We start from the raw sequence: 22,457 nt of genomic DNA, 5'->3' as shown, positions 1-22,457 counted from the left end.
CGAGTAAATCAAAATTTTCCCAGTGGTCAAAGGAATTGCAAATAGAAGGAAGGACATTCATTCTTTCAACAAAGTTCCTAATATGGGACAGATAATATGGCACAGATTCTATGGGACAGATGCTTTGAAACACCTGTCCTAGAGATACAATGATGAATAAGACGAAGTCTGACTTCACGGAGGCAGATGGGACCAATAAGTAAACCAGTAATTAAAGTGTGACAAATTCCATAACAGAAGTAAGTAGAGATACCAGAGGCTTATGGGCTGAGCGGAAATAAGACCTAAATTTAGATGCAAGAAATGAACAGAAATTGGGCAGGTAAAAAATATACATGTCAGGATTGGCGTGGAGGCCAATGTCAGGGAGGCATAACATTCCAGGCACAGAGAAGAGCACACAGAGAGGCAAAGACAGAGACAGTCAGAGACTGTAGCTCCGCTCAGTGTGCCAGAAGCACAGGTGTCTGCGATAAGCCCAAAGTGAAAGCAAGAACCATATCATGAAGGATCTTTTAAATTGGAGTTTGGACTTCATCTTGAGGGCAATAAGGAACTGCTAAATTCCTTTAAAAAAAAACATGAAAAGACTTGTTCATATTTGTGATTGAGAAAAAAGTAGGTAGCTATAGTAGAGTGAATGTATAGAAAGAAAGAAATCTGGAAGTAAATGAAACAGCTGCAGTGACCCAGAAAATGGTTTTATAGTAGTCTGAACTAAATAGTAATGGATATGGAGAAAATGGGTGGAGACGGCTGAGAGACTGACGAGGTGGAAGGAACAATCCTTATAACGAATTTGATTGCAAGTAGAGGGAAAGAAAAGGAGTCCAGGATGATGAATGCTTCAGCGTCTGGTTTGGGCAAAGGGCGGGTGGTCCTACGACTGGGTATAATAAGGAAAAGGGGAGAGCATATTGTGAGAGGGTAAAATAGTCACTCTGGTCAGACTGAGTCTGAGATGCATGTAAGTTACTCAAATGAAGATGTCCAATAAGCAGTTGGATAATCAAAAACTCAGGACAAAAGGTTTGAACCAGAGAGATAAAGTTGAGAATCATCCATATACAAAGTAAATGATAACAAAAGTAATGTGAATAGATGAAATTGCCTGGGGAGAATGTACAAGGTAAGAAGGAAATCTAAAACAAAACCCCATGAAATACTAACATTTAAAGACAAAGAGCTAGGAGAGTCCAGTGAGAGGGAATAGCCAAAAAAGGAAGGTGATAAGATTAACAAGAAGAAGAGCCCTGGCTGGTGTGGCTCAGTGGATTGAGCGTGGGCCTGCAAACCAAAAGGTCGCCGGTTTCATTCCCCATAAGGGCACATGTCTGGGTTGCGGGCCAGGTCCCCATCTGGGGACCTACAACAGGCAACCAATTTATAGATGTAGCCATCATACATCAATCAATGTTTCTCTCCCTCTCTTTCTCCCTCCCTTCCCCTCTCTCTAAAAGTAAATAAAACCTTTAAAAAAAAGAGTAGTCACTTAATGAATGCTTACTATGTGCTAGATGTTATACTAAGTGACTTATGTACACTATCTCACTTAATCCTCACACACTCATTATAGATAGAAGGAAGGACACACATTCTTTAAACAAAGTTCCTAGTTTGAGACAGATACTACGGGACAGATACTTTGAAATACCTGTCCTAGAGATAGAATGATGAATACGACAGCCTCTGACTTCTTATATATAAGTGAGTGACTTATTATCTGCATCATTATAGATGTGGACATTTTGTATTAGAGAGGTCAACTTGCTCAAGTTTACCCATTTGGTTGGGTACAAGAAATGCAACCAAGATTATACCCTAATCCTGCAGAGCCCTTCTTCTTAACTGCCACACTGCACTGCTTTCTTAAGCCTTAAAAAGCATGGTATCACAGACACAAAGAAAAACAGTAATTCAAAAAGCCATCATCCCCACGGCAGTGAGCTCATCTAGCACCAAGATCTTGGTTTCCAATAATTTGCTCCATTCAAAGGAATCAGGACTCTTTGGGAAAACGTAGAGTGGGCAGGAAATACATAGAATTAACCCAGAGCATCTGTAGTGATAAAAAGTAAAAAAATGCTCAAACAAACAACTCCACAATGAGGGGGATATGTCAAAGGGTACACAGAAAACCAACTGAAAGCTCCCAATGGCCATAGTTGTAATAGTTTAAGCAAATAATAATGATAATAAAGTAATATTGGTCTTTAACTCAGAGTATAAACTAAATATCTACAAGTCCATACTGATACAGACTGAATGAATGAATGGAGAGAAGACAAATCTAGGGTGCAGAAGAATTCAAGGAGGTAGACCAAACTCTCCACTCATCAAATGTAGGTTCCACATAATGACTTCCTTCCAAAGACTATGGTATGGAAAGGGGGGAGGGGTGATAAAGTGCCACTTTACAGTAGAGAAGGATGACAAACTCAACCTCAGCCAAGTGATCAAGGTTCGCATCAACAACAGTAAGTCATGTTGATAGTATGTAGCCTTGATATGCTGTGATAAAAATGGCATTTTTTATCTGTGCGCTTTCTCTCAAAAACCTTTAACCCCAATCTAATCATGAAATAAACATCAGAAAAATCCCAGTTGGAGAGACATTCTACAAAATACCTGACCAGTATTCCTCAAAGCTGTCAAATTATCAAAACCATGGTAAGTCTGAGACAGTGTCACAGCCAAAAGGAGACTAGAGATGCATGCTCATGCAATGTAATGTAGTATCCTGCATAAGATCCTGGAATAGAAAAGGACATGAGCTAAAAATTAAGGAAATCTGAATAAAGTATGGACTTCTGTTAAATATAATGTATTGGCTCATTTATTATAAAAACTGTACTTGACTAATGTAGGATGTTACCAGTAGGGAAAATTAAATGACAGGTTTATGAGAACTCTCTTTGTAATTTTTCTGTAAACCTGAAACTTTTAAAATTTAAAGTTTTTGTTTTTAAAGGGGACATTAACAGTATCAAACATTGATAAAAGACAAAAATCAAAGCCCTGGCTCGTGGGGCTCAGAGGATTGAGCACCAGCCTGCGAACCAAAGGGTCGCCAGTTCGATTCCCAGTCAGGGCACATGCCTGGGTTGCAGGCCAAGTCCCCAGTTGCGGATGCGTGAGAGGCAACCACGCACTAATGTTTCTCTCCCTCTCTTTCTCCCTCCCTTCCCCTCTCTCTAAAATAAACAAACAAACAAAAAATTTTTTTAAATTAATTAATTAATTAAAATTAAAACAGAAAAGGACAAAGGCCAAGAGCAGTCTTGGTGGATTAATGGAGTCAAAAGCCAGATTATATTTGGCAGAGGAGTGACTGAAAGTTGAGAACGAAATTGCAAGTGCATAGCTTCTTCCAAGAAGTCTGATAATGAGGGGGGAGAACAAATCAGAGCTGGAAGCAGAGATTGAGTTGAAGAAAGTGGTTTTTGTTTTTATTTTGTTTTTAATCAAGGTATAACTCACATACCCAAATATTCACCTTTTAAAGTGTACAATTCAGTGGTTTCCAGTATATTCACAAAGTGTAACCACACCACTAACTACTTCTAGAATACTCTGACTACCTCAAAAAGAAATGGTTAAGTTAAAGAAGACCTAAATAAGCAGACTATGTTCATGAACAGGAAGACTTAGCATCGTTAAGATGCCAATACAAACTAAAGTGGCCTATAAACTCAATAAACTCTCTACCAAAATTCTGTTTTGTTTTTAAGAAATGGAAAAGCTGATCCTCAATTCATGTGGAATTGCAAGGAATCCTAAACAGCCAAAAGATCTTGAAAAAGAATAAAGTTGGAGGACTCACAGTTCTCAACTTTGAAACTTACTACCAAACTAGTATTTAAAACATTGTAGTACTAAAATATGGAGAGACATATAGACCAATGGGATAGAATAAAAATCCCAGAATTAAATCCATTTATATGAACAACTGATTTTTGACAAGGGTGCCAAGACCATTCAAAGGGAAAAGAAGTCTTTTCAATAAGTGGTAAGAAAACTGGACATCCATATGCCTTCCAATATGACCTATTCCCTTATAAAAATTAACTCAAAATGTATCAAAGACATAAACTTAAGTTAAAACTATAAAATTCTTAGAAGAATATGTTGATGGAAATCTTCGTGACACTGGATTTGGTAACCATTTAATAGATACGACACCAAAAGCACAGACAACAACAAAAAATAGTTTAATTGGACTTCATCGAAATAAAATTTTTTGCATAACAAAGAATACTATCAAGAAAGTGAAAAGAAAACCAACTAATTGGAAGAAAATATTTGCAAATCACATATCTCACAAGAAATCAGTATCTAGAATATATAAAAAGTTCTTAAAATTTAATTCCAAAGAAAACAAGTCTAACTGAAAATGAGCAAAGGACTTGAAATGACATTTCTTAAAAAAGATATGCAATGGCCAATGAGCACATGAAAAGATGCTCAACATTACTAGTCATTAGGGAAATGCAAATCAAAACCACAATAAGATATCATTTCACACCTAATGGCTATAATTTAAAAAAAAACAAAAACTGAGACCAGGAACTCAAATAGCCCTACGTACAACAATGATGTTCACAGTAGCATTATTACAATAGCCAAAAGGTGAAAATAATGCAAGTATTCATCAGTGGATGAATGGACAACCCAAACTGGTATATAAATAAAATGGAATATTATTTAACCACAAAAAAGAATGGAATTTTGATGTATGTTACAATATTGATAGACCATGAACACATTATGCTTAGTGAAATAAGGCACAAAATGACAAATACTGCATGATTTCACTTATATGAGGTACCTAGAATAGGCAGTCAAAAGGTTATGGGGTCTGAGGAGAGGGAAGAAATTGTTTATTGGGTACAAAATTTTTGTTTGGGACAATGAAAAATGTTGGGTATAAAGAGTAGTGAAGGCTATAATATACAACATTGTGAATGTATTTAATGCTATTTGATTAAACACAATGGATGAATACTTACAAATGGTTAAAATGAAAAATATGTATTTTTTCCACAATAAAAGAAATGGTAGCTATTAGCAGTCACTCCCTATTGTGTGCCTCCCCCCACCCCCATCCTTGGCAACCATGCATTTATGCTTTGTCTCTATGGATCTGCCTATTCTGGACATTTCATATAAAAGGAATCAAATATTTGGCCTTCTGTGTCTGGCTTCTTTTACTTAGCATAACGCTTTCAAGGTTCATCCATGTTACAGCATGTATCAGTACTTCATTCCTTTTTATTGCTGAATAATATTCCATTGTGTAGATAGACCACATTTTGCTTATCTTTTCATCCACTGATGGACATTTGGGTTGTTTCCAGTTTGGGGCTAGGAACATTCATGTATAAATTTTTGTGTGGACATGTTTCCAGTTCTCTTGGGTAGTCCTAGGAATAGAATTGCTGGATCATGTGGTAACTCTATGTTTAACTGTGAGGAACAGCCAGAATGCTTACTAAAGCAGTTGAACAATTTTACATTTCCGCTAGCAATATATGAAGGCTCTGGTTCTTTATATCCTCTCCAATACTTGTTATTACGTCTTTTTTTATTCTAGCAAGCCTAATGGCATGAAGTGGTATCTCTTTAAGGCTTTGATTTGCATTTCCCTAATTACCAATAATGTTGAGCATCTTTCCACATGCACATTGATCATTTGTATATATTCTTTGGAGAAACGTCTATCTAAATCCTTTGCCTTACTTTAAAGTGGGTACTTACCTTTTTTTCTCTTTACTTTCTTGACAGTGTGTGTTATAAACTGAATGTTTGTGTCCTCCCAAAATTCTTATGTTGAAGCCCTAACCCTCAATGCAATGGTATCTGAAGAGGGGCTTTGGGTAGTAATTAGGGTTAGATGAGGTCATGAGAGTGAGGCTCTCACAATGGGATTCATGCCCTTGTAAGAAGAGAACTAAAGAGCTTGCTCTCATACTCTCTCCTTTGATATGGCAAGAAGACAGTAGTTTCCAGGCCAGGAAGAGAGCTTTCACCAGGAACCAAATGTGCCAGCACCTTCACCTTAGACTTACCAGCCTCCAGAAGAGCAAGAAATAAATTTCTGTTGTTTAAGCCATCCAGTCTGTGGCATTTTGTTACGGCAGTCCCAAATGACTTATACAGTATTCTCTGAAGCACAAAAGTCATTAATTTTGATGAAGTCCAATTAATTTTTGCTTTTGTTACTATATTTTTGGTATCTTAAAAAAAACTATTAAAGATTTATGGCTGTTTTATTCTAAGAGTTTCATAGTTTTAGTTCTTACATTTTGGTCTTTGAGCCAATTCGAGTTAATTTTTCTATATGGTGAGAGATAAGGATCCAACTTACTGTTTTACATGTGGATATCCAGTTGTCCCAGCATCAGTTTTTGAAAAGACTATTTTTCTCCCTGTGAATTGTCTTGGCACCGTTGCCAAAAATAATTGACCATAAAAGTGTGAGGGTTTATTTCTAGACTTTCAATACTATTTCATTGATCTATCTATTTATCTTTATGGCAGTATCACACAGTCTTCATAAAATAGCTTTATAATTGTTGAACTCAGGAAATATGTTCTCCAACTTTTTTTCTTCTGTTTCAAGATTGTTTTGGCTATTTTGGGACACTATCATACTAATTTGTGAATTTCTATACTTTGTTTTTTCACTTTGCCTTAAAATTCATACATTTCCCCCATATTAATATAAGCTATATCTAAATATGTTAATAGTTATGCGATACTGGATTGAGTTAAAACACTATAAATTACTCATTATCAGTCAGACTGCTTTTGTTACTGATAAATGGTACAACAATAAATATATTTTTAATTACTTTCTAGTTCTGCTCCATCTACCTCCTATTGAAACAACAGTCTAGCAGATAAAAACTCTAAATTATGGATAAAACATAAAAAATAACTATCTCAAACCAAGAGAGAAACCAACAGAGGCACACTTGTTTAGCCAGATGAGTTTCCCATTCCCTATGGCTTTTAGCTAGAGGAGAGGCACCAGTCTGTGCTATTCAGGGTGCTAAAATCCCCACATAAAAAAAACCCAACCTTACTGACTTAAAGAACTAGATAACAGAGTTTCGGATAAACATAATTGCAGAAAAGGGGGGAAATTGGGAGAAGGAGCAACCCAGACAGGGGAAACCCCCAATTCTGTATATAAATTCTGTCTAAATCTTTAACTGACTTCTGAAGCATACATGAATGGTGCAGACACCAAGTATCACAGCTAAGTATCACCTGTGGTGCCATTCCACCTCAGGGAAGACCAAGTTTGCAGTCAGAGTCCAATGAAGTTCGGTGCCCACTAAAATATAAAGAACAACACTCTTTGGGAGAATATAAACAAATCCATAGTCTTTACAGCATATTCACAATTACTAGATACAAGGCCTGTCTAGAAAAAGTCCAGCCATTGTTAATATAACAAGAACAGTTTGTGTGACATCAATGTACCCTGGCAGCCAAGAAGAGTAGACTGGAATGTGCATAAGTGAACAATGATGACTTCACTGTACTAGTCAGTGGGGGTAGTAGACGCTGTTGAGTTAGCATGTGTAGCGAGTGGCCGTTGCATTCAAAATGACTCAGTGAGTAGAGCAACAAATCAACATCAAATTCTGCATTAAGCTTGAACATTCCTCTGCATGATTCAGAAGGCCACAGCTACGGGTGACTGGTGATTGGCAGCTTCATCATGACAACATGCCTGCTTATGCATCACATCTGGTGCAAAGTTTTTTCGCAAAACATTAAGTCACCCATGTGACTCAGCCCCTCTACAGCCCAGATTTGGTGCCCTGAGACTTCTAGCTTTTCCCAAAACTAAAATCACTTTTGAAAATGAAGAGATTTCAGATTGTCGGTGAGATTCAGGAAAATACAACAGGGCAGCTGAGGGCGACTGGGAGAACTGTGTGAGGTCCCAAGGTGCCTACTTTGAAGGGGACTGAGGCATCCTTGTCCTATGTACAATATTTCTTGTATCTTGTATCTTCTTCAATAAATGTCTCTACTTTTCATTTCATGGCTGGATACCTTCTGGACAGACCACGTATATGTGAAATTATTTGACACATAAAAAAACATGTGAACATGACCCTGTTTTTTGGCAATCAATGAATTTGACTCTGTAATGACTCCAATGTTGGAACCAACAGAGAAGAATTTTAAAGCAGCTATTATAACTATATTTAGAATATAAAGTAAAATAGTTTCATTATGAACAAAAAACAAACAAACCAGGAATTCTCAGTAAAACTAAATAAAAATTCTAGAACTGAAAATTTCAGTATCTGAAAGTTAAAATTCATTGGATAGAATTAACAGCAGAATGATGATAATAGGAAAAAAACTAAGTCAACCAAAAATGTAGATTAACAGAAAAGTTTCCAGTGGGAAGAATATAGGGAAAAAGTGGTGGGAGGAAAAACAACCAAACCTGAGGACTCGCAGAGCAACACCAAAAGATGTAACATACACACAACTGAAGTTCCAAAGGGAGAACCTCTTATAGAAAAATTTTGTATACTTAATAGCCAAAACATTCTTAAATCTGGTGAAAGATATAACTTTAGAAGTTCAGTGAGCCCCAAGCAGAATAAATACAAAGAAAACAACATCTATGCACAATAGAGTCAAATGCTAAAAACCAAACATAAAAAAATTATGGTTAATCCTTTTATATTTAAGATTTCTTCTCTAATGCAGACTCTTAAAAGCTTGCTTACATGGCTAAAAGAAATCAATATTTTTAAATTTCCTCATAGATACTGCAAAACTTCCCTTAAGGAATATCAGTGTGGCTAAAGTATATCGTGTACTAATAAGAGAACAGAAATAAGGACAAGGACATACGTAGAAACATAATGCAGGATTTTGTAGGTAAGGAGTTCGGGATTTTATCCTAATTTAAATAGGAAGTTGTTAAAAAGGTTTTAAGTAAAGGAATGACACAGTAACTGTACTGAGTATCTTAAGAAAATAAATTTAAAAAATGCAGAAACTTAGCTGACTAAAATTATTCATTGTGATGTCCAACATCATAGCTATATCGTCGTCGGCAGCCGTCCGTCTCGAGAGACGATGGCGTAGCTTCTTGAGAGTCTATCTGCACCCCCGAGAGTGGTTGTGCAGTCCGACTCGGGAGTGACAATCCCTGCCGCACTTGTTACAGGTGAAGGCAGATGGCTGTTGTTGCTGCTGTTGACGCTGCTTCCGCTTCGATCTTTTCTGGGCCGCCTCCTCGTTGCGCGCAGCCTCTGCGCGTGATGTACCTTGCCTGACCGCGAGCCTCCAGGCTAGGCGGTCGTCTGCTTGAACTTCCCATGTGTTGAGATTGATGGAGCATTGTGTCATATCCTTTTTGCAGATGTCTTTGAACCGCAGTTTTGGGCGCCCTGTCATCCTCTGGCCTTCTGCTAGCTCGCCGTAGAGGAGGTCTTTGGGAATACGGCCTGCATCCATTCTTTTGACATGGCCGAGCCACCTGAGGCGTCTCTCACTAAGAACTGCATGCAAACTGCTCATGTTGGCTCGCTTCAGCACCTCGGTGTTGGGAACCTTATCCTGCCAGGTGACATGCAGGACGCGTCGCAGGCACCTCATGTGGAAGCTGTTGAGCTTCCTTTCGTGCCTTGCGTAGGTGGTCCACGTCTCGCTGCCATAGAGGAGAGTGCTGAGTACGCAGGCTTGGTAGATGCGCAGTCTGGTTTTCTCAGTGAGGCTGGAATTGTTCCACACTCGCCGGTTCAGTTTGGCCATAACTGTGGCTGCCCTGGCGATTCTCCGGTTGACCTCCAAGTCAACTGACAGAGAGCTCAAGATGGTGGACCCGAGGTAAGTGAAGTCGTTGACAACCTCCAGGGTGTATCCGTCGATGGTGATGCATGGGGGAGTCCCCGTGCCTTGAGCCATAACGTTCGTCTTCGTCAGGCTGATGGCTAGTCCGAACTCCTTGCATGCGTGGGAAAGGCAAGTGACTAGCTGCTGGAGTCCCTCTTCAGAGTGTGATGTCAAGGCTGCGTCGTCGGCGAAGAGCATCTCACGGATGAGCACCTCTTTGACTTTGGTCTTGGCTCGTAGACGGGCCAGGTTGTAGAGCTTGCCATCGGATCTGGTGTGAATGAAGACACCCTCGCTGCAGTCCTTAAAGGCGTATTGGAGGAGCATGGAGAAGAAGATTCCGAACAGCGTAGGCGCGAGGACGCAGCCCTGCTTTACTCCGCTGCTGACTGGGAAGGCCTCAGAGGTTGCGCCGTTGTAGGACACCGTGCTGTGCATGTTGTCGTGAAAGGACATGACCACAGCAAGCAGATGTGGTGGACAGCCAATCTTCCGTAGCAAGCTGAAGAGTCCGCTTCGACTGACCAGATCAAACGCCTTCGTGAGGTCGATAAAGGCGAGGTAGAGTGGTTTATGCTGCTCGTGACACTTCTCCTGCAGCTGGCGTAGGGAGAAGATCATGTCCACTGTTGATCGGCCAGCTCTGAAGCCACACTGGGACTCTGGGTAGACGCGGGAAGCAAGGGTCTGCAGGCGGGCAAGAGCGACCCGGGCAAATACTTTGCCAACGACGCTGAGGAGAGAGATGCCCCGGTAGTTGTTGCAGTCGCTGCGGTCTCCTTTGTTCTTGTACATGGTGATAATGTTGGCGTCTCTCATATCCTGGGGGATGTAACCCTCCTTCCAGCAGAGACAGAGTAGATGGTGGAGCGGCTGTAGCAGGACTGGTTTCCCGCTCTTTAGGATTTCTGGAGGGATTCCGTCGCTTCCTGGTGCTTTCCCGCAAGCGAGGCGGTCGATGGCTTTGCTGAGCTCTGCCGCAGTAGATGGGGTGTCTAGCTCCTCCATGACTGGTAGGTCTGGGATGGCGTTAAGAGCAGTGTCTGTTACGGTGTTCCTCGTTGCGTACAGCTCGAGGTAGTGCTCGGTCCACCACCGCATTTGCTGTTCCTGGTCAGTGATGACCTCACCTGTCTTGGACTTAAGGGGGGCGATCTTGGAGGGGATTGGGCCTGTTGCCTTCTTGATACCCTCATACATTCCTCGTGCGTTGCCTATATCGGCGGCTTCCTGAATGCTTCTGCACAGGTTTAGCCAATAGGTGTTGGCACAGTGGCGGGCGGTCTTCTGGACTTTGTTCCTGGCAGCCCGTAGAGCTTGAAGTGTACTGGGATTGGGCGTGGCCTTGTAAGCCAGTAGGGCCTTCCTCTTAGCCTCGATCACGGGTTCCATTTCTTCCCAGTGAGCCTCATACCAGTCAGCATTCTTCCGCTCTTTCTTCCCGTAAGCAATAATGGCGGAGTTGTATATGGCATCGCGGAGACGTGGCCAATTGGATTCGATAATGTTGTCTGCCGCCATTCCCTCACCGAGTGCATCTTCCATCCTGTTGATGAATTGCTGGGTCTTAACTGGGTTGCTGGCACAACTGGTGTTGATGCGTGGGTGACCCTTCATCTTGGAGTGGTGCAACCTCTTCGGCATTATGCGCACCTTGCTTACCACGAGGGCATGGTCCGTGTCGCAGTCTGCACTGTGGTAGCTGCGGGTGAGGAGGGTGCTGCCAATATCCGTTCTTCTGGTGATGACGAGGTCAAGCTGGTGCCAGTGGCGGGAGCGGGGGTGCCTCCATGACACCTGGTGGATCTCTTTGCACTTGAAGAATGTGTTTGTCACGCACAGGCCGTGGTGACACAAAAGCTCAAGCAGTCGCTGACCATTCTCATTGATCTTTCCTCTCCCAAAGTTTCCGAGGCAGGTGGGCCAGGCCATGTGGTCGGCTCCTACTCTTGCGTTGAAGTCTCCAAGGAGATAAAGAGTGTTACTTCTGGGGATCTTGGATAACGCTTCGTCCAGTGCATGGTAGAACTGTTCTTTCTCTTCAGTGGTGGCGCAGAGGGTTGGGGCATACGCGCTAAGAATGCTGACTGGGCCGAAAGTTGTTGACAATCGGAGGGTAAGTAATCTCTCTGTGCCTCCTGTGGGTGGCTCTATGGAGTTAACAAGCCTGTTCTTCACAGCGAACCCAACACCATGCCGTCTTGGTTGGTCCGGAGACTTCCCTTGCCAGTAGAAGGTCTAGTTGGTTTCTCTGATAGTTCCGTTGTCGGCCAACCGGGTCTCCTGTAGAGCCGCAATGTCGATGTTTAGTCGTGCCAGTTCCCTGTCGATGACGGCGGTTTTCCTGGCACCATTGATCCATGGAAGGTCTGCAGTAAGTCCGGGACACATGGTCCTGATGTTCCAGCTAGCGAGGCGAAAAGCTGGAGTCTTCTTTCTTGTTGTTTGCTTGGAATTGCCTGGTGCGAGTGTTTTGTGGCCCACTTTTCAAGAGACGCCTCTCTGATCCCCACGCACCCAGTGGGGCAGGTGAGCCATGGCGAGACGGCACCTAATTGGCTGGGGGCTGCCCAGCTTGAGGCGGGCGGTAGCTGTCCAGTGAGGTGCGATGACCTCTCCCACCGTCAGAGGAGACCCCTGGCGCTCGTTTCCTTCGCCAATCGGATGAGCTTATAACCGGTAACTGTCTCCTCCCGTGTTAAGTCGACATCTTGCGATGACGCTGGAGTGTCCTCTCCAGTGAAGCTACAAAGCCTGGGCAGGGTGATATGGAGGGCCAGCTGTTGCCCATGCAGCAGACCCCCCCTCTCTTCGCAGCTGAAGGATCCAAGGGGAAAGACAGAGTCAATACAGCTTGGCTTCAGGTGCGCCGCAGGAGTTGCCGGTGTTGACTACAACGTCAAACCGCCTTAGGGACTCCGGTTCCGGATTTTCTGTCCGGGTTTACTCCCTTAGCCTTTCCCCTGAGGAGGTATGCCACAAGGCAGCGGAGGTTTGGAGTCAGAGTTTCCCTTCTCCTTAGCCTTTCCCCTGAAGAGGTATGCCGCAAGGCAGCGGAGGTTTTTTGGAATCAGAGTTTTCCTTCTCTGGTGTGCCCTGACTGGAAGATCGAACCAGCGACACTTAGCAGCTCGCAGGCCGACGCTCAATCCACTGAGCCAAACCAGCCAGGGGGAAAAAAAAAAAAATGGGACAACTGTAATTGAAAAACCAAAAATAAAAAAAATAAAATAAAATAAAGAAAAAATTATATAAACATAGATAGAACATATTTCTAAAAAATATATTGTTATATATAAATATATACAGTGCTCTCTTTGTATAATTATGAGCACCACTAATCATAATTAGGTACTGTCTACTGTATAGTAGACAGTAGACATAGCTATATATTGATATAGATATCTATGTGTGTTTATATACATATATAAGTATATACACATCATATATATAAGCAACAACCAAAAAAGACTTAAATATTCAGCAATAAGAAAATGGGAAATGATTAATAAATTATGATTCATAAACACAATGAAATAGTATGAAGCTCTAAAAATGCTATTGATGAAGACCATCAATATAAGTGGTTTTTTTATTTTTGCATTTGGTAAAAAGATACAAGAGACAATTATATGCATATTAGCTTTGTCACTATAAAACATAAGTATATGAGTAATGGATGAAAAGTAATAAAGAAAAACAAAAAGGTTATGTTAGGTGATAGAATTCTTTTACTAATTTTCAATTTTTTCTATAATATTGTTGTATCATCATCCAAATTAAGTAAAAAAACCTTTCTGTTTCTTATTTCCAATATAATTCTCATCTTAGGCCTGTAATAAACATTAACTGAATTTCACCAATTAAAAAAAATAATTTAAAAAACCTCTTTTCCAAATCCTGTAGGTTTATTTAGTCTGGAGTTCTTTTTGCTGCCACCAGCCAACAGCTCAGGGAAGAGGAACAACTTTCTTTTTAAACAAATAGCTAAACCTGATTTTCCTAGGTTTGGCCTCATACATGATTGTCTCCATCTTCTCCATTTGTTCTACTAAGTTAAACTGAGAAGGTTTTACTCTGTAACTAAACTTTGCTGGTGTTATTAATATACATTCATGGCTGACCTTCATGACTGTCTTTCTTACCCTTCAGATGCCTCATCCACCACCAAAGACAAACCCCCTGATTTCAACCCTCATTCTCTTCCTTTGTCTTCCATCTCTTGAAGGCTTTTTTCCTATGTCACCCTTCCTTTTTACGAGTTAATATCCTCTCCTTTCTTATTTTCAAAACCATTGCACTACTCCATTATCTCTGTCCCACTACTCAGTATCATGGTTTTCCACGTGTATGAAGCTTGCGGTTCCCAGCTCCTTCTAACTTGAACAGTACAATTTATTAGAGCAGAGATTCCCAACTCTGTGTTGTGAGTAGAACGTGCGTTACTAAGACACTGATCCCCTCCACCTTTGGGGCAGCCAGGAGTGGACTGGGGCAGCTGGAGCTCCTGGCTAGCTTACCCCTGACCTTAAGCCACCTTGTTTGTTTAGCCCTAGTGCATCCTATAAATGTTATCAATTTCTATTTATGCCATAATATGAAAAAAAAAGCTAAGAATCATATAAAGCACTTTAGTAGACATTTCTCCAAAGAAGATGCACAAATGAGAAATAAAACACATGAAAAGACGCTCAACATCACTAATTATTAGGGAAATGCAAATCAAAACTACACTGAGATACTACCTCATTCCCATTAAGATGATCACTATTAAAAGGAGAGAAAATAACAAGTTTTGATGAAGATGTGGAGAAATTGGAGCACTTGAGCACCATTGGTGGGAATGTAAAAAGGTACAGCTGTTGTGGAAATTAAAAATAGAATTACCATATGACCCAGCAATTCTACTTCTAAATATATATCCAAAAGAATAAAAAGCAGGGTCTTAAATTTTAAAAATCGAGGTCTTGAGGAGATATATGTATTTTTCTTTTTTCTTTCTCTTATTTTTTACTTTTTAAATTATATTTTATTGATTATGCTATTACAGTTGTCCTGATTTTTCCCCCCTTTGTCCCCCCCCACAGCACCCCAATCCCCCAGGCAATCCCCACACCATTGTTCATGTCCATGGGTCATAGGTATAAGTTCTCTGGCTGCTCCATTTCCTATACTGTACTTTACATCCCCATGGCTGTTCTGTAACTACCTATTTGTACTGCTTACTCCCCTCACCTCTTCACCCACTCCCTCGCATCTGGCAGCCATCAAAATGCTTTCTGTATCCATGATTCTGTCTCTGTTCTTGTTTGCTTAGTTTTTTAGATTCAATTGTTATAGATATGTATACTGTTTTTTCCTATTCATATTGTAGATACCTTTTCATTTAAAGGAAGTACTTTGTGGCTTCTCTTTGGCACATCCGAATTGCCATCATCACTACTCTCGCGCTTTTGCGCCATTATTAGATAAGATAAGGGTTACATGAACACAAGCACTGCAATATTGACAGTTAAGCCAATAATCAAGACAGTTACTAAGCGAATGAAGGGTGGGGAACATCTACAGTTCAGATATGTTGGACAAAGGAATGATTCATGTCTGCGTGGGACAGCATGAAAGTTTATCATGTTACTCAGAACAGCATGCAATTCAAAACTTATAAATTGTTTGTTTCTAGAATTTTCCGTTTAATATTTTCAGACTGTGGTTTATTGTGGGTAACTGGAACCACATTGCAGATAAGGTGGGAACTACTATACAGCGTGGGCAAAAGTAGGTTTACAGTTGTGAGTACGAAAAGAATTCACTCTTCCTGGCTGCTGTGGCTCAGTGGATTGAGCATTGGCATGCAAGCCAAGTGTCACTGGTTCGATTCCCAGTCAGGGCACATGACTAGGTTGCACATCAGGTCCCCAGTTGGGGGCGCAAGTGAGAGGCAACCACATAGTGATGTTTCTCTCCCTCTCTTTCTCCTTTCCCCTCCCTCTAAAAACAAACAAATAAATAAATAAATAATATTAAAAAAAGAAAAGAGTTCGCTCTTGTATTATTATTTATTAACTACTGTATTATTTTCTATATGAACAACTGTAAACCTACTTTTGCCTACCACTGTGTATACACACAATGGAATAGCATTCAGCCTTAAAAAGGAAGGAAATTCTGACACATGCTACCACCTGGATAAACCTTGAGGTCATTATGCTAAGTGAAGTAAGCCAGTCACAAAAAGACACACACTGAATGATTCTACTTACATGGGGTATTCAGAGTAGTCAAAATCATAAAGACAGAAAGTAGAATGGTGCTTTCCAGGGGCTGATGAGAGGGGGACATGTGGAGTTGTTGAACGCGTATAGTTGTAGTTTTGCAAAACGAAGAGTTACGGAGACAGGTGGTGGCAATGGCTGCACAATGTGAATGTACTTTGTACCACCAAACTGCATGCGTAATAAGGGTTAAAGTGGTAAATTTTATGTTATGTGTATTCTACCACAGTAAAATATTTGGGAAAAAACTGAGAGGTATCAAAGCTTGAAATATTGACTATCTCTTTTATTGCTTCACAATACATATTTAAATGCTCAGTAATTCTACAGATCATTATTAGTAAGCCATACATTTTTATACTGAAATACAGATTTCTCTAGCCTTCTCTCCAGAGTTTATAGCTCACCTGATACATAAACCCTTTGAGGAAGCTGATGTTTCTCTCATAGCTATTTCTATTGTAATGGCATACATTTTGTTCCCACCTTTTTTAATGGAAAATTTCAAATATATACCAAGGAAGAGAGATGGAAATAATGAAACCTAATATAGCTATCACTCAGCTAAAACAATTAATCAACTCATAGACAATTTTGTTTTATCTGTAATTCTACCCACTTCACTCTTCTTCCCCCAGTGGATTATTCTGAAGTCAATTTTAGACATCATATCATTTCAATCATAAATATTTCAGTATGTTACTCTACATATCAAAGGATACTGTTGAAAGATACATATTGAATATATGATCAATGTCCTGCATAAGTTCTTGTATTGGTGAATCAGATTTCTGATCTAAGGACTTATACTGAAGATTCCTCCAGTAAGCCATATATTAGACACAGGAATTATAATACATTCAATCATTCTATTGTAGTTCTTTACAAGCTAAACCACTAAGGAGGGCTCTTAAACAAGAAAGTCAAAAAGAAAATGACTGAACTAGTTAGTTTCACTTGTAATAAGATCTCTGGTCAAGTATGATCTTAGAGACCCCTTAGGAAAGAGATGGACAAAAGTCACACACACTCTCTACCTCTCAGAGGTAACTGACTTTCATATGCTACAAGTTATTTGGGGTATGATAACAACACAGTAATAGTATATACATATTATTATACATAAAGTAATGCATGTACCTTCATGTTTTATAAAACAAATGCAATAAAACTAACTCAATGCAGAGAATTTTTATTCAACTGTCCTTACCTTTTGTTGGACTGAGATTCTGATCTATAAATCCTCTTAATTCTGTATTTGTGGAACTCAAACCAACCTGAATAAAATAGTTTTAAAAGTTAAAAAGAAGATCTAAGTATTATATGATCACTTAACAAGCTATTTTATACCTTCCACCAGAAGTCCATATCAAATATTAATATAGCCACATAAAAATGAATTAGTTAACTACTATAGGCGAAGGATTTAAAAGAAAATGTTGCCATGCTGCTTCAAATGGGGAAAATATGAATGGTCCAGATAAAGTAAAATTAATAAAATGGTACTTATGAGCAGAACATAAGTCTACTGATTTTACTGATGGCTTTTTAAAAAGATTTTATTTATTTATTTTTAGAGAGAGGGGAAGGGAGGAAGAGAAACATCGATTGGTTGCCTCTCGCACACCCCCAACTGGGGACCTGGCCTGCAACTCAGGCATGTGCCCTGACTGGATTCAAACCAGCGACCTTTTGGTTCGCAGGCCAGTGCTCACTGGGCCACACCAGCCAGGGTAGATTTTTGAAAACAAGTAATGTGTCGTCCATGAAAGTCACCAAAGTTTCTCATTCTCATTGCTGCCCTTAATTTTTACTATTCAAAATCACTGCATATAATGCTTTTCAACATTATGACATGTCATGGATCAAGTAAAGACCGTGGGACTTGTTTCATGATGAACTGGAAGATTTTTATGACTTGGATCTATAGCAGCATGGTGTAGCACATGAACTGGTCTGCTGAGCCTCAGGCAGCAGCTGCGCCAGCGGTGGGTGGCAGGCCTAGCAACTCCAGGTACTGTTGTAGTAATTTTTACCCAGGGCCTAGCTTCTCAATCCCTTGTCTTTCCCCAAGGAGTATATCATTTTCTCTGTTTTAAAAAGTTATAAAAATAATAACACAACACAGAGGTGAGGTCCACTGGCTCAAGTCCAATGCTCAGGTTTCTACTCTGGCTCATCAAGCCTGTTATGTTTGTGGCTGTGGTCAAGTCCCACAAGCTCTCTATACTTCAGTAAATACATCTGTAAATTGGAAGGTGCTAGAAGTACTTACCAATGCAGGTAGTTGGAAAGATTAAGTAAGATAATTCACGTAAAGCATATAGCACAGTGCTTGGCACAGAGTACTCAATTCATGTGAACATTCATTATAAATATGATACTGAGGGACTACCTACAGCAAGTATTTTTATAAATTCACCTTCAAACAATTTACTTCAATTTACTTCATTTAATGCGCTGTCCCCTGGACTATTTGGAACCAGAAGTGACTATGGTAGTTATCATCAAACACAGTTTTACAATTTTTTATAGAGTCAGGAGGGGGAAAAACTCTATTTTGGAAAACCTGACACAAAGCAAGCATCCAATAAGTGGTTCAACTATTACTATTATATTATTGTTTTAATCCTTACAGATTTGTAATCTTCAAATATCAACGCTAATTTGGTGTCTCAAATATCAAAGTATTAGCACACTGATAGGATTTCAAAGTACACAAAGCTTCATGACCTTACATATGCACAACTGTCTTACATTTTTAAACTACCCACTGCTTTAACATTATGCATTCTACATAAGCACTCATTTGATACATTACAATTTCATAATATAAGAGCTGTTTATTTCCTTATTTGGTAATTCAAATGCCCTACCAATGGCTGTTTTTCTATATGTTTTTTGTTAAGAGATATGTTGTCAGAAATATTTGTAAATATCATCCATATCATGGAAAAGTAATCCTAATGCACATCTATCTCTAGCACCTAATATTAAATTTCTATGACATCAGCTGAGATGAAGACATTTAAAATATAGCTTTTTTTTGCCCTGGCCAGCCATGTGGCTCAGTTTATTGGATCATTGTTCCATACTCGTACACCAAAAGGTTGCAGGTTCAATTCCCAGGGAGGGGACATACCTAGGTTGTGGGTTCAATCCCCAGTCAGGGTGTGTACAGGAGGCAACTGATCAATATCTCTCTCTCACATCGATGTTTCTCTCTCTCTACCCCTCCTCACCCCCTCCTTTCTCTCTAAACTCAATAAACATATCTTTGGGTGAGGGTTAAAAAAATAAGTAAATAAAACAAAGCTTTTTAATTCTATGTAGATAATGGTATAGATACTTAATTCTGTCTAGCTTCTCACAAGTATTCTGTTAGAAGTAAAGTAAAACCTTTGCAACAAAATTTGCAAATTACCACTACATGGATCTCCAGAATTGCTCACAAGTGCTAACATTAAGTGTTCAATTTGTAAAAGCCAAGAGCTCACTGTGGCATCACTAACATGCCTCTACTTTTTTAAAGTCTTCTGCTATAAAAAGAAGAGAAAGACAAAACTTCTGTTGGTGTTCCACTGTAAAAAGAAAGGAGGCTAAGACAACTTTTAACACATTCCATGCTCAATACAATGTGACTTTTAGTACGTGTATTACAATAACCTCAAAAGCATCAGTTTATATCTTCTTGTTATTATACAAAGATAACGGCAAAAACCTCAACTAAAACCACATATTCACAGTTGAGAGTTCACAATTATTGAGTTACTGTTATGTTTAAACACCTGCTCTTAATGTCCAACTTCTGCTGAGTGAAGCAGCAAATTTAGAAACTTTTTCAGCAGCTGTACACCTGCACCTTAATAATCAACATATTATACTCTAAAAAGCCAAAACCAACTGTGAGTCAATATTGTCTGCTAATTTTGGTCTCTAGATGGAGGGAAGGTGTTTGTATTTAGAGCTTATATAAATACTACCAGAATTTATTTAATTAAAACTTCAAAAATGTACTTATTTCTGCTTTCATAAACACTTTACAATTTAAAGACTCAAAGAAAAAGTAGATTGTCTGAGAGTAGAAAAAATTGCTAGGAAAGGCATTTAAAAATATTAGCTATTTTTTCCTTATTTTACTTAGAAAAGATATTTCTATAATGTTTCACAGAGCAAGAGAAAAAAGTCAACTCATTTTATGTAAAATTTTTCATCTAATAAGGTCCTGAGAAAAGTTTTCTATCTGGATATTCAAACACTGTGTTGCATACTATAAGCAGTCATAGCTGTCTACTGAATAAAAAATACCCAAGCCTAATTTTTAAGGCTCAAACCATATTTCCCAATAACGGCATTATAATTTCACTAATATTTAACATTTCAAGTAAACATAACTGAGAGAAATCAAAATTCAGAGCTCTACCATTCACAAGCAAGGTGGTCTTGGAACAGTAGCTGCAAAATGGGGATAATACATATGTGCACAAAAAAACTCAGAGAGCGCCTAGATGAAATTAAAAATCTTGTGAACGTGTTTGTTAACAGAAAAGCAATATTCAGGTCTGGGTTGTTATTCAGTGGCAGTGGCTTTTAACATTTCAACACTGACTAGGCAATTTATAAAAGAGAAATGCCAATTACCTATAAACATATAGAATACCAATTTGACCTAATTAGCACTGTAGTCAGAGAAATGTAGTAAGTCACATACCACTTTTTGCTGATTAGATTGGCAAAGATTAAAAAGAAATAAATGGACATGGGATTCTGATACACCACTGGTGAACATAAAAACTGATGTGTTTTCTGAAATGCAATTTAGCAAGATGAATCAAAAGTCCCCAAGAAAGCACACTCCCTTAGAGCCAGTAATTTCATGAGACTATGCCTCATGGGAATAATCCAAAAAGTAAGCAAAAATTTTAAACATTTTAAGAAAAAAGGAAATAATTTAATGGCTAATATTAGGAAACTGGTACAATGTCTATATAATAGGTAACACAAAACAGCCATTTAAAATGATGTTGCAGAGTTATCAAGATAAGAAAAGGCATTCATCATAGAGATTAGGCTAAATAGTAGGTTACAAAACAGTATGATCTCATTTTTATTAAAAAATATATAACATACATACATTTGGTTTATAAATATACACATTTTTATATATACCAAGCAAAATTTTACTCATAATCTTTAGGCTAGTTTCTTTTCTTTATCTGTATTTTCTAATTTTTCTGTAATGAGTATTATGGCCTACATACTTTTTAAAAGATTCTTGACACGGAAAAAAACACACACCTCAAATTAACTTTCAAATTCTTTATTGTATACTGAGTGAGCTGAAGTTAGACACCTGCATTTTGGGTCTAGAAGAGTATCACTGGATACTAGATACTATTGGATAACAATTTTACCCCAGATCAATGCATACACAGCCATTGTGGCCAAGCTTCAAATTATAAAGCGACCCATCCCACAATCCATGTAGTTCTGGTAGGACTGCTCATCTTAGGGCTTCCATGGTGCCATGGGAGCAGAGTGGACCCTGACCCAGAGCTGGCCATTTCTGGTACCCCACCTCCTTCTTCACACTGGTTTGTCTAAGCATGTAGACAAAACAGGGCCAAAGCTTCTGCATGGAATTTGAAATATAAATGCTAAAAAGGGGAACTTCTTTCTCTTCCTCTGAGATAAACATTCTAAGGCCAACGTAACCTGTTATGCCGCCAGATAGAGCCAAGAGGTGAAAACAGAGAACCAGAGTCCCGACACCATCATTTGAGCCCCTGAATCCAGATGTGTTTGAAGCCAGAGTACTCCACACTTTTCAGTTCTGTGAGCCTATACATCCTACTTTTTGCCATAAGCTATTTTGAATAGGCTTTCTATTGCTTGCAACCTTAAGAGACCAAGTGTGGCATAGATAAGGCAAAAGTAACTCCACAAAAAACCTGCTCTCATAAAAGAAATGCAAAATGGGAAACAAAAAAAGAGAGAGGCGTAAATAACAATATACACGTATGTTTAAGGATATTTCCATAAGACTGGGCAACCTCTTCCATATCAGAGAATCACTTTTCAGTGACATGTGACACAATTGATCAATCCCTCCTTCTTGAAACAGTTTCTTCACTGGGTGTCCAGATCATCAGGGTAACATTGCCTCTTTCTTTTCCGGCCATCCTTCCAGTTTCCTTGGTCCTCATGTATTCTCTAACTATGCATGTACTATATAATCTCATATAGTCCCTCTGCTTTAAAATAATTTAACGTAAAATGACTCAAAAATTTATATATCTAGCCCCA

General features: G+C 39.2%; 1 protein-coding gene across 4 annotated transcripts in view; it reads right to left on the bottom strand.

The window, feature by feature from the left end:
• TFDP2 (transcription factor Dp-2) overlaps positions 1-22,457 on the bottom strand; it is a 184,240-nt gene that overhangs the window by 100,887 nt on the left and 60,896 nt on the right. For 3 of the 4 annotated variants that reach the window (XM_090284233.1, XM_090284231.1, XM_090284234.1), the window contains exon 3: positions 17,362-17,428. In XM_090284233.1, coding sequence (XP_090140359.1) covers positions 17,362-17,428 — 67 coding nt within the window. Of the gene's footprint in view, positions 1-16,139; positions 16,234-17,361; positions 17,429-22,457 lie in introns of those variants that run through there. The other variant, XM_090284235.1, reaches the window with a different exon arrangement.

The sequence above is a fragment of the Furipterus horrens genome, unplaced genomic scaffold, assembly GCF_987537825.1.
Source record: "Furipterus horrens unplaced genomic scaffold, mFurHor1.1.pri manual_scaffold_7, whole genome shotgun sequence".
NCBI classification, from domain to species: Eukaryota; Metazoa; Chordata; class Mammalia; order Chiroptera; family Furipteridae; genus Furipterus; species Furipterus horrens.
This window is presented reverse-complemented; position numbering and strand designations above follow the sequence as displayed.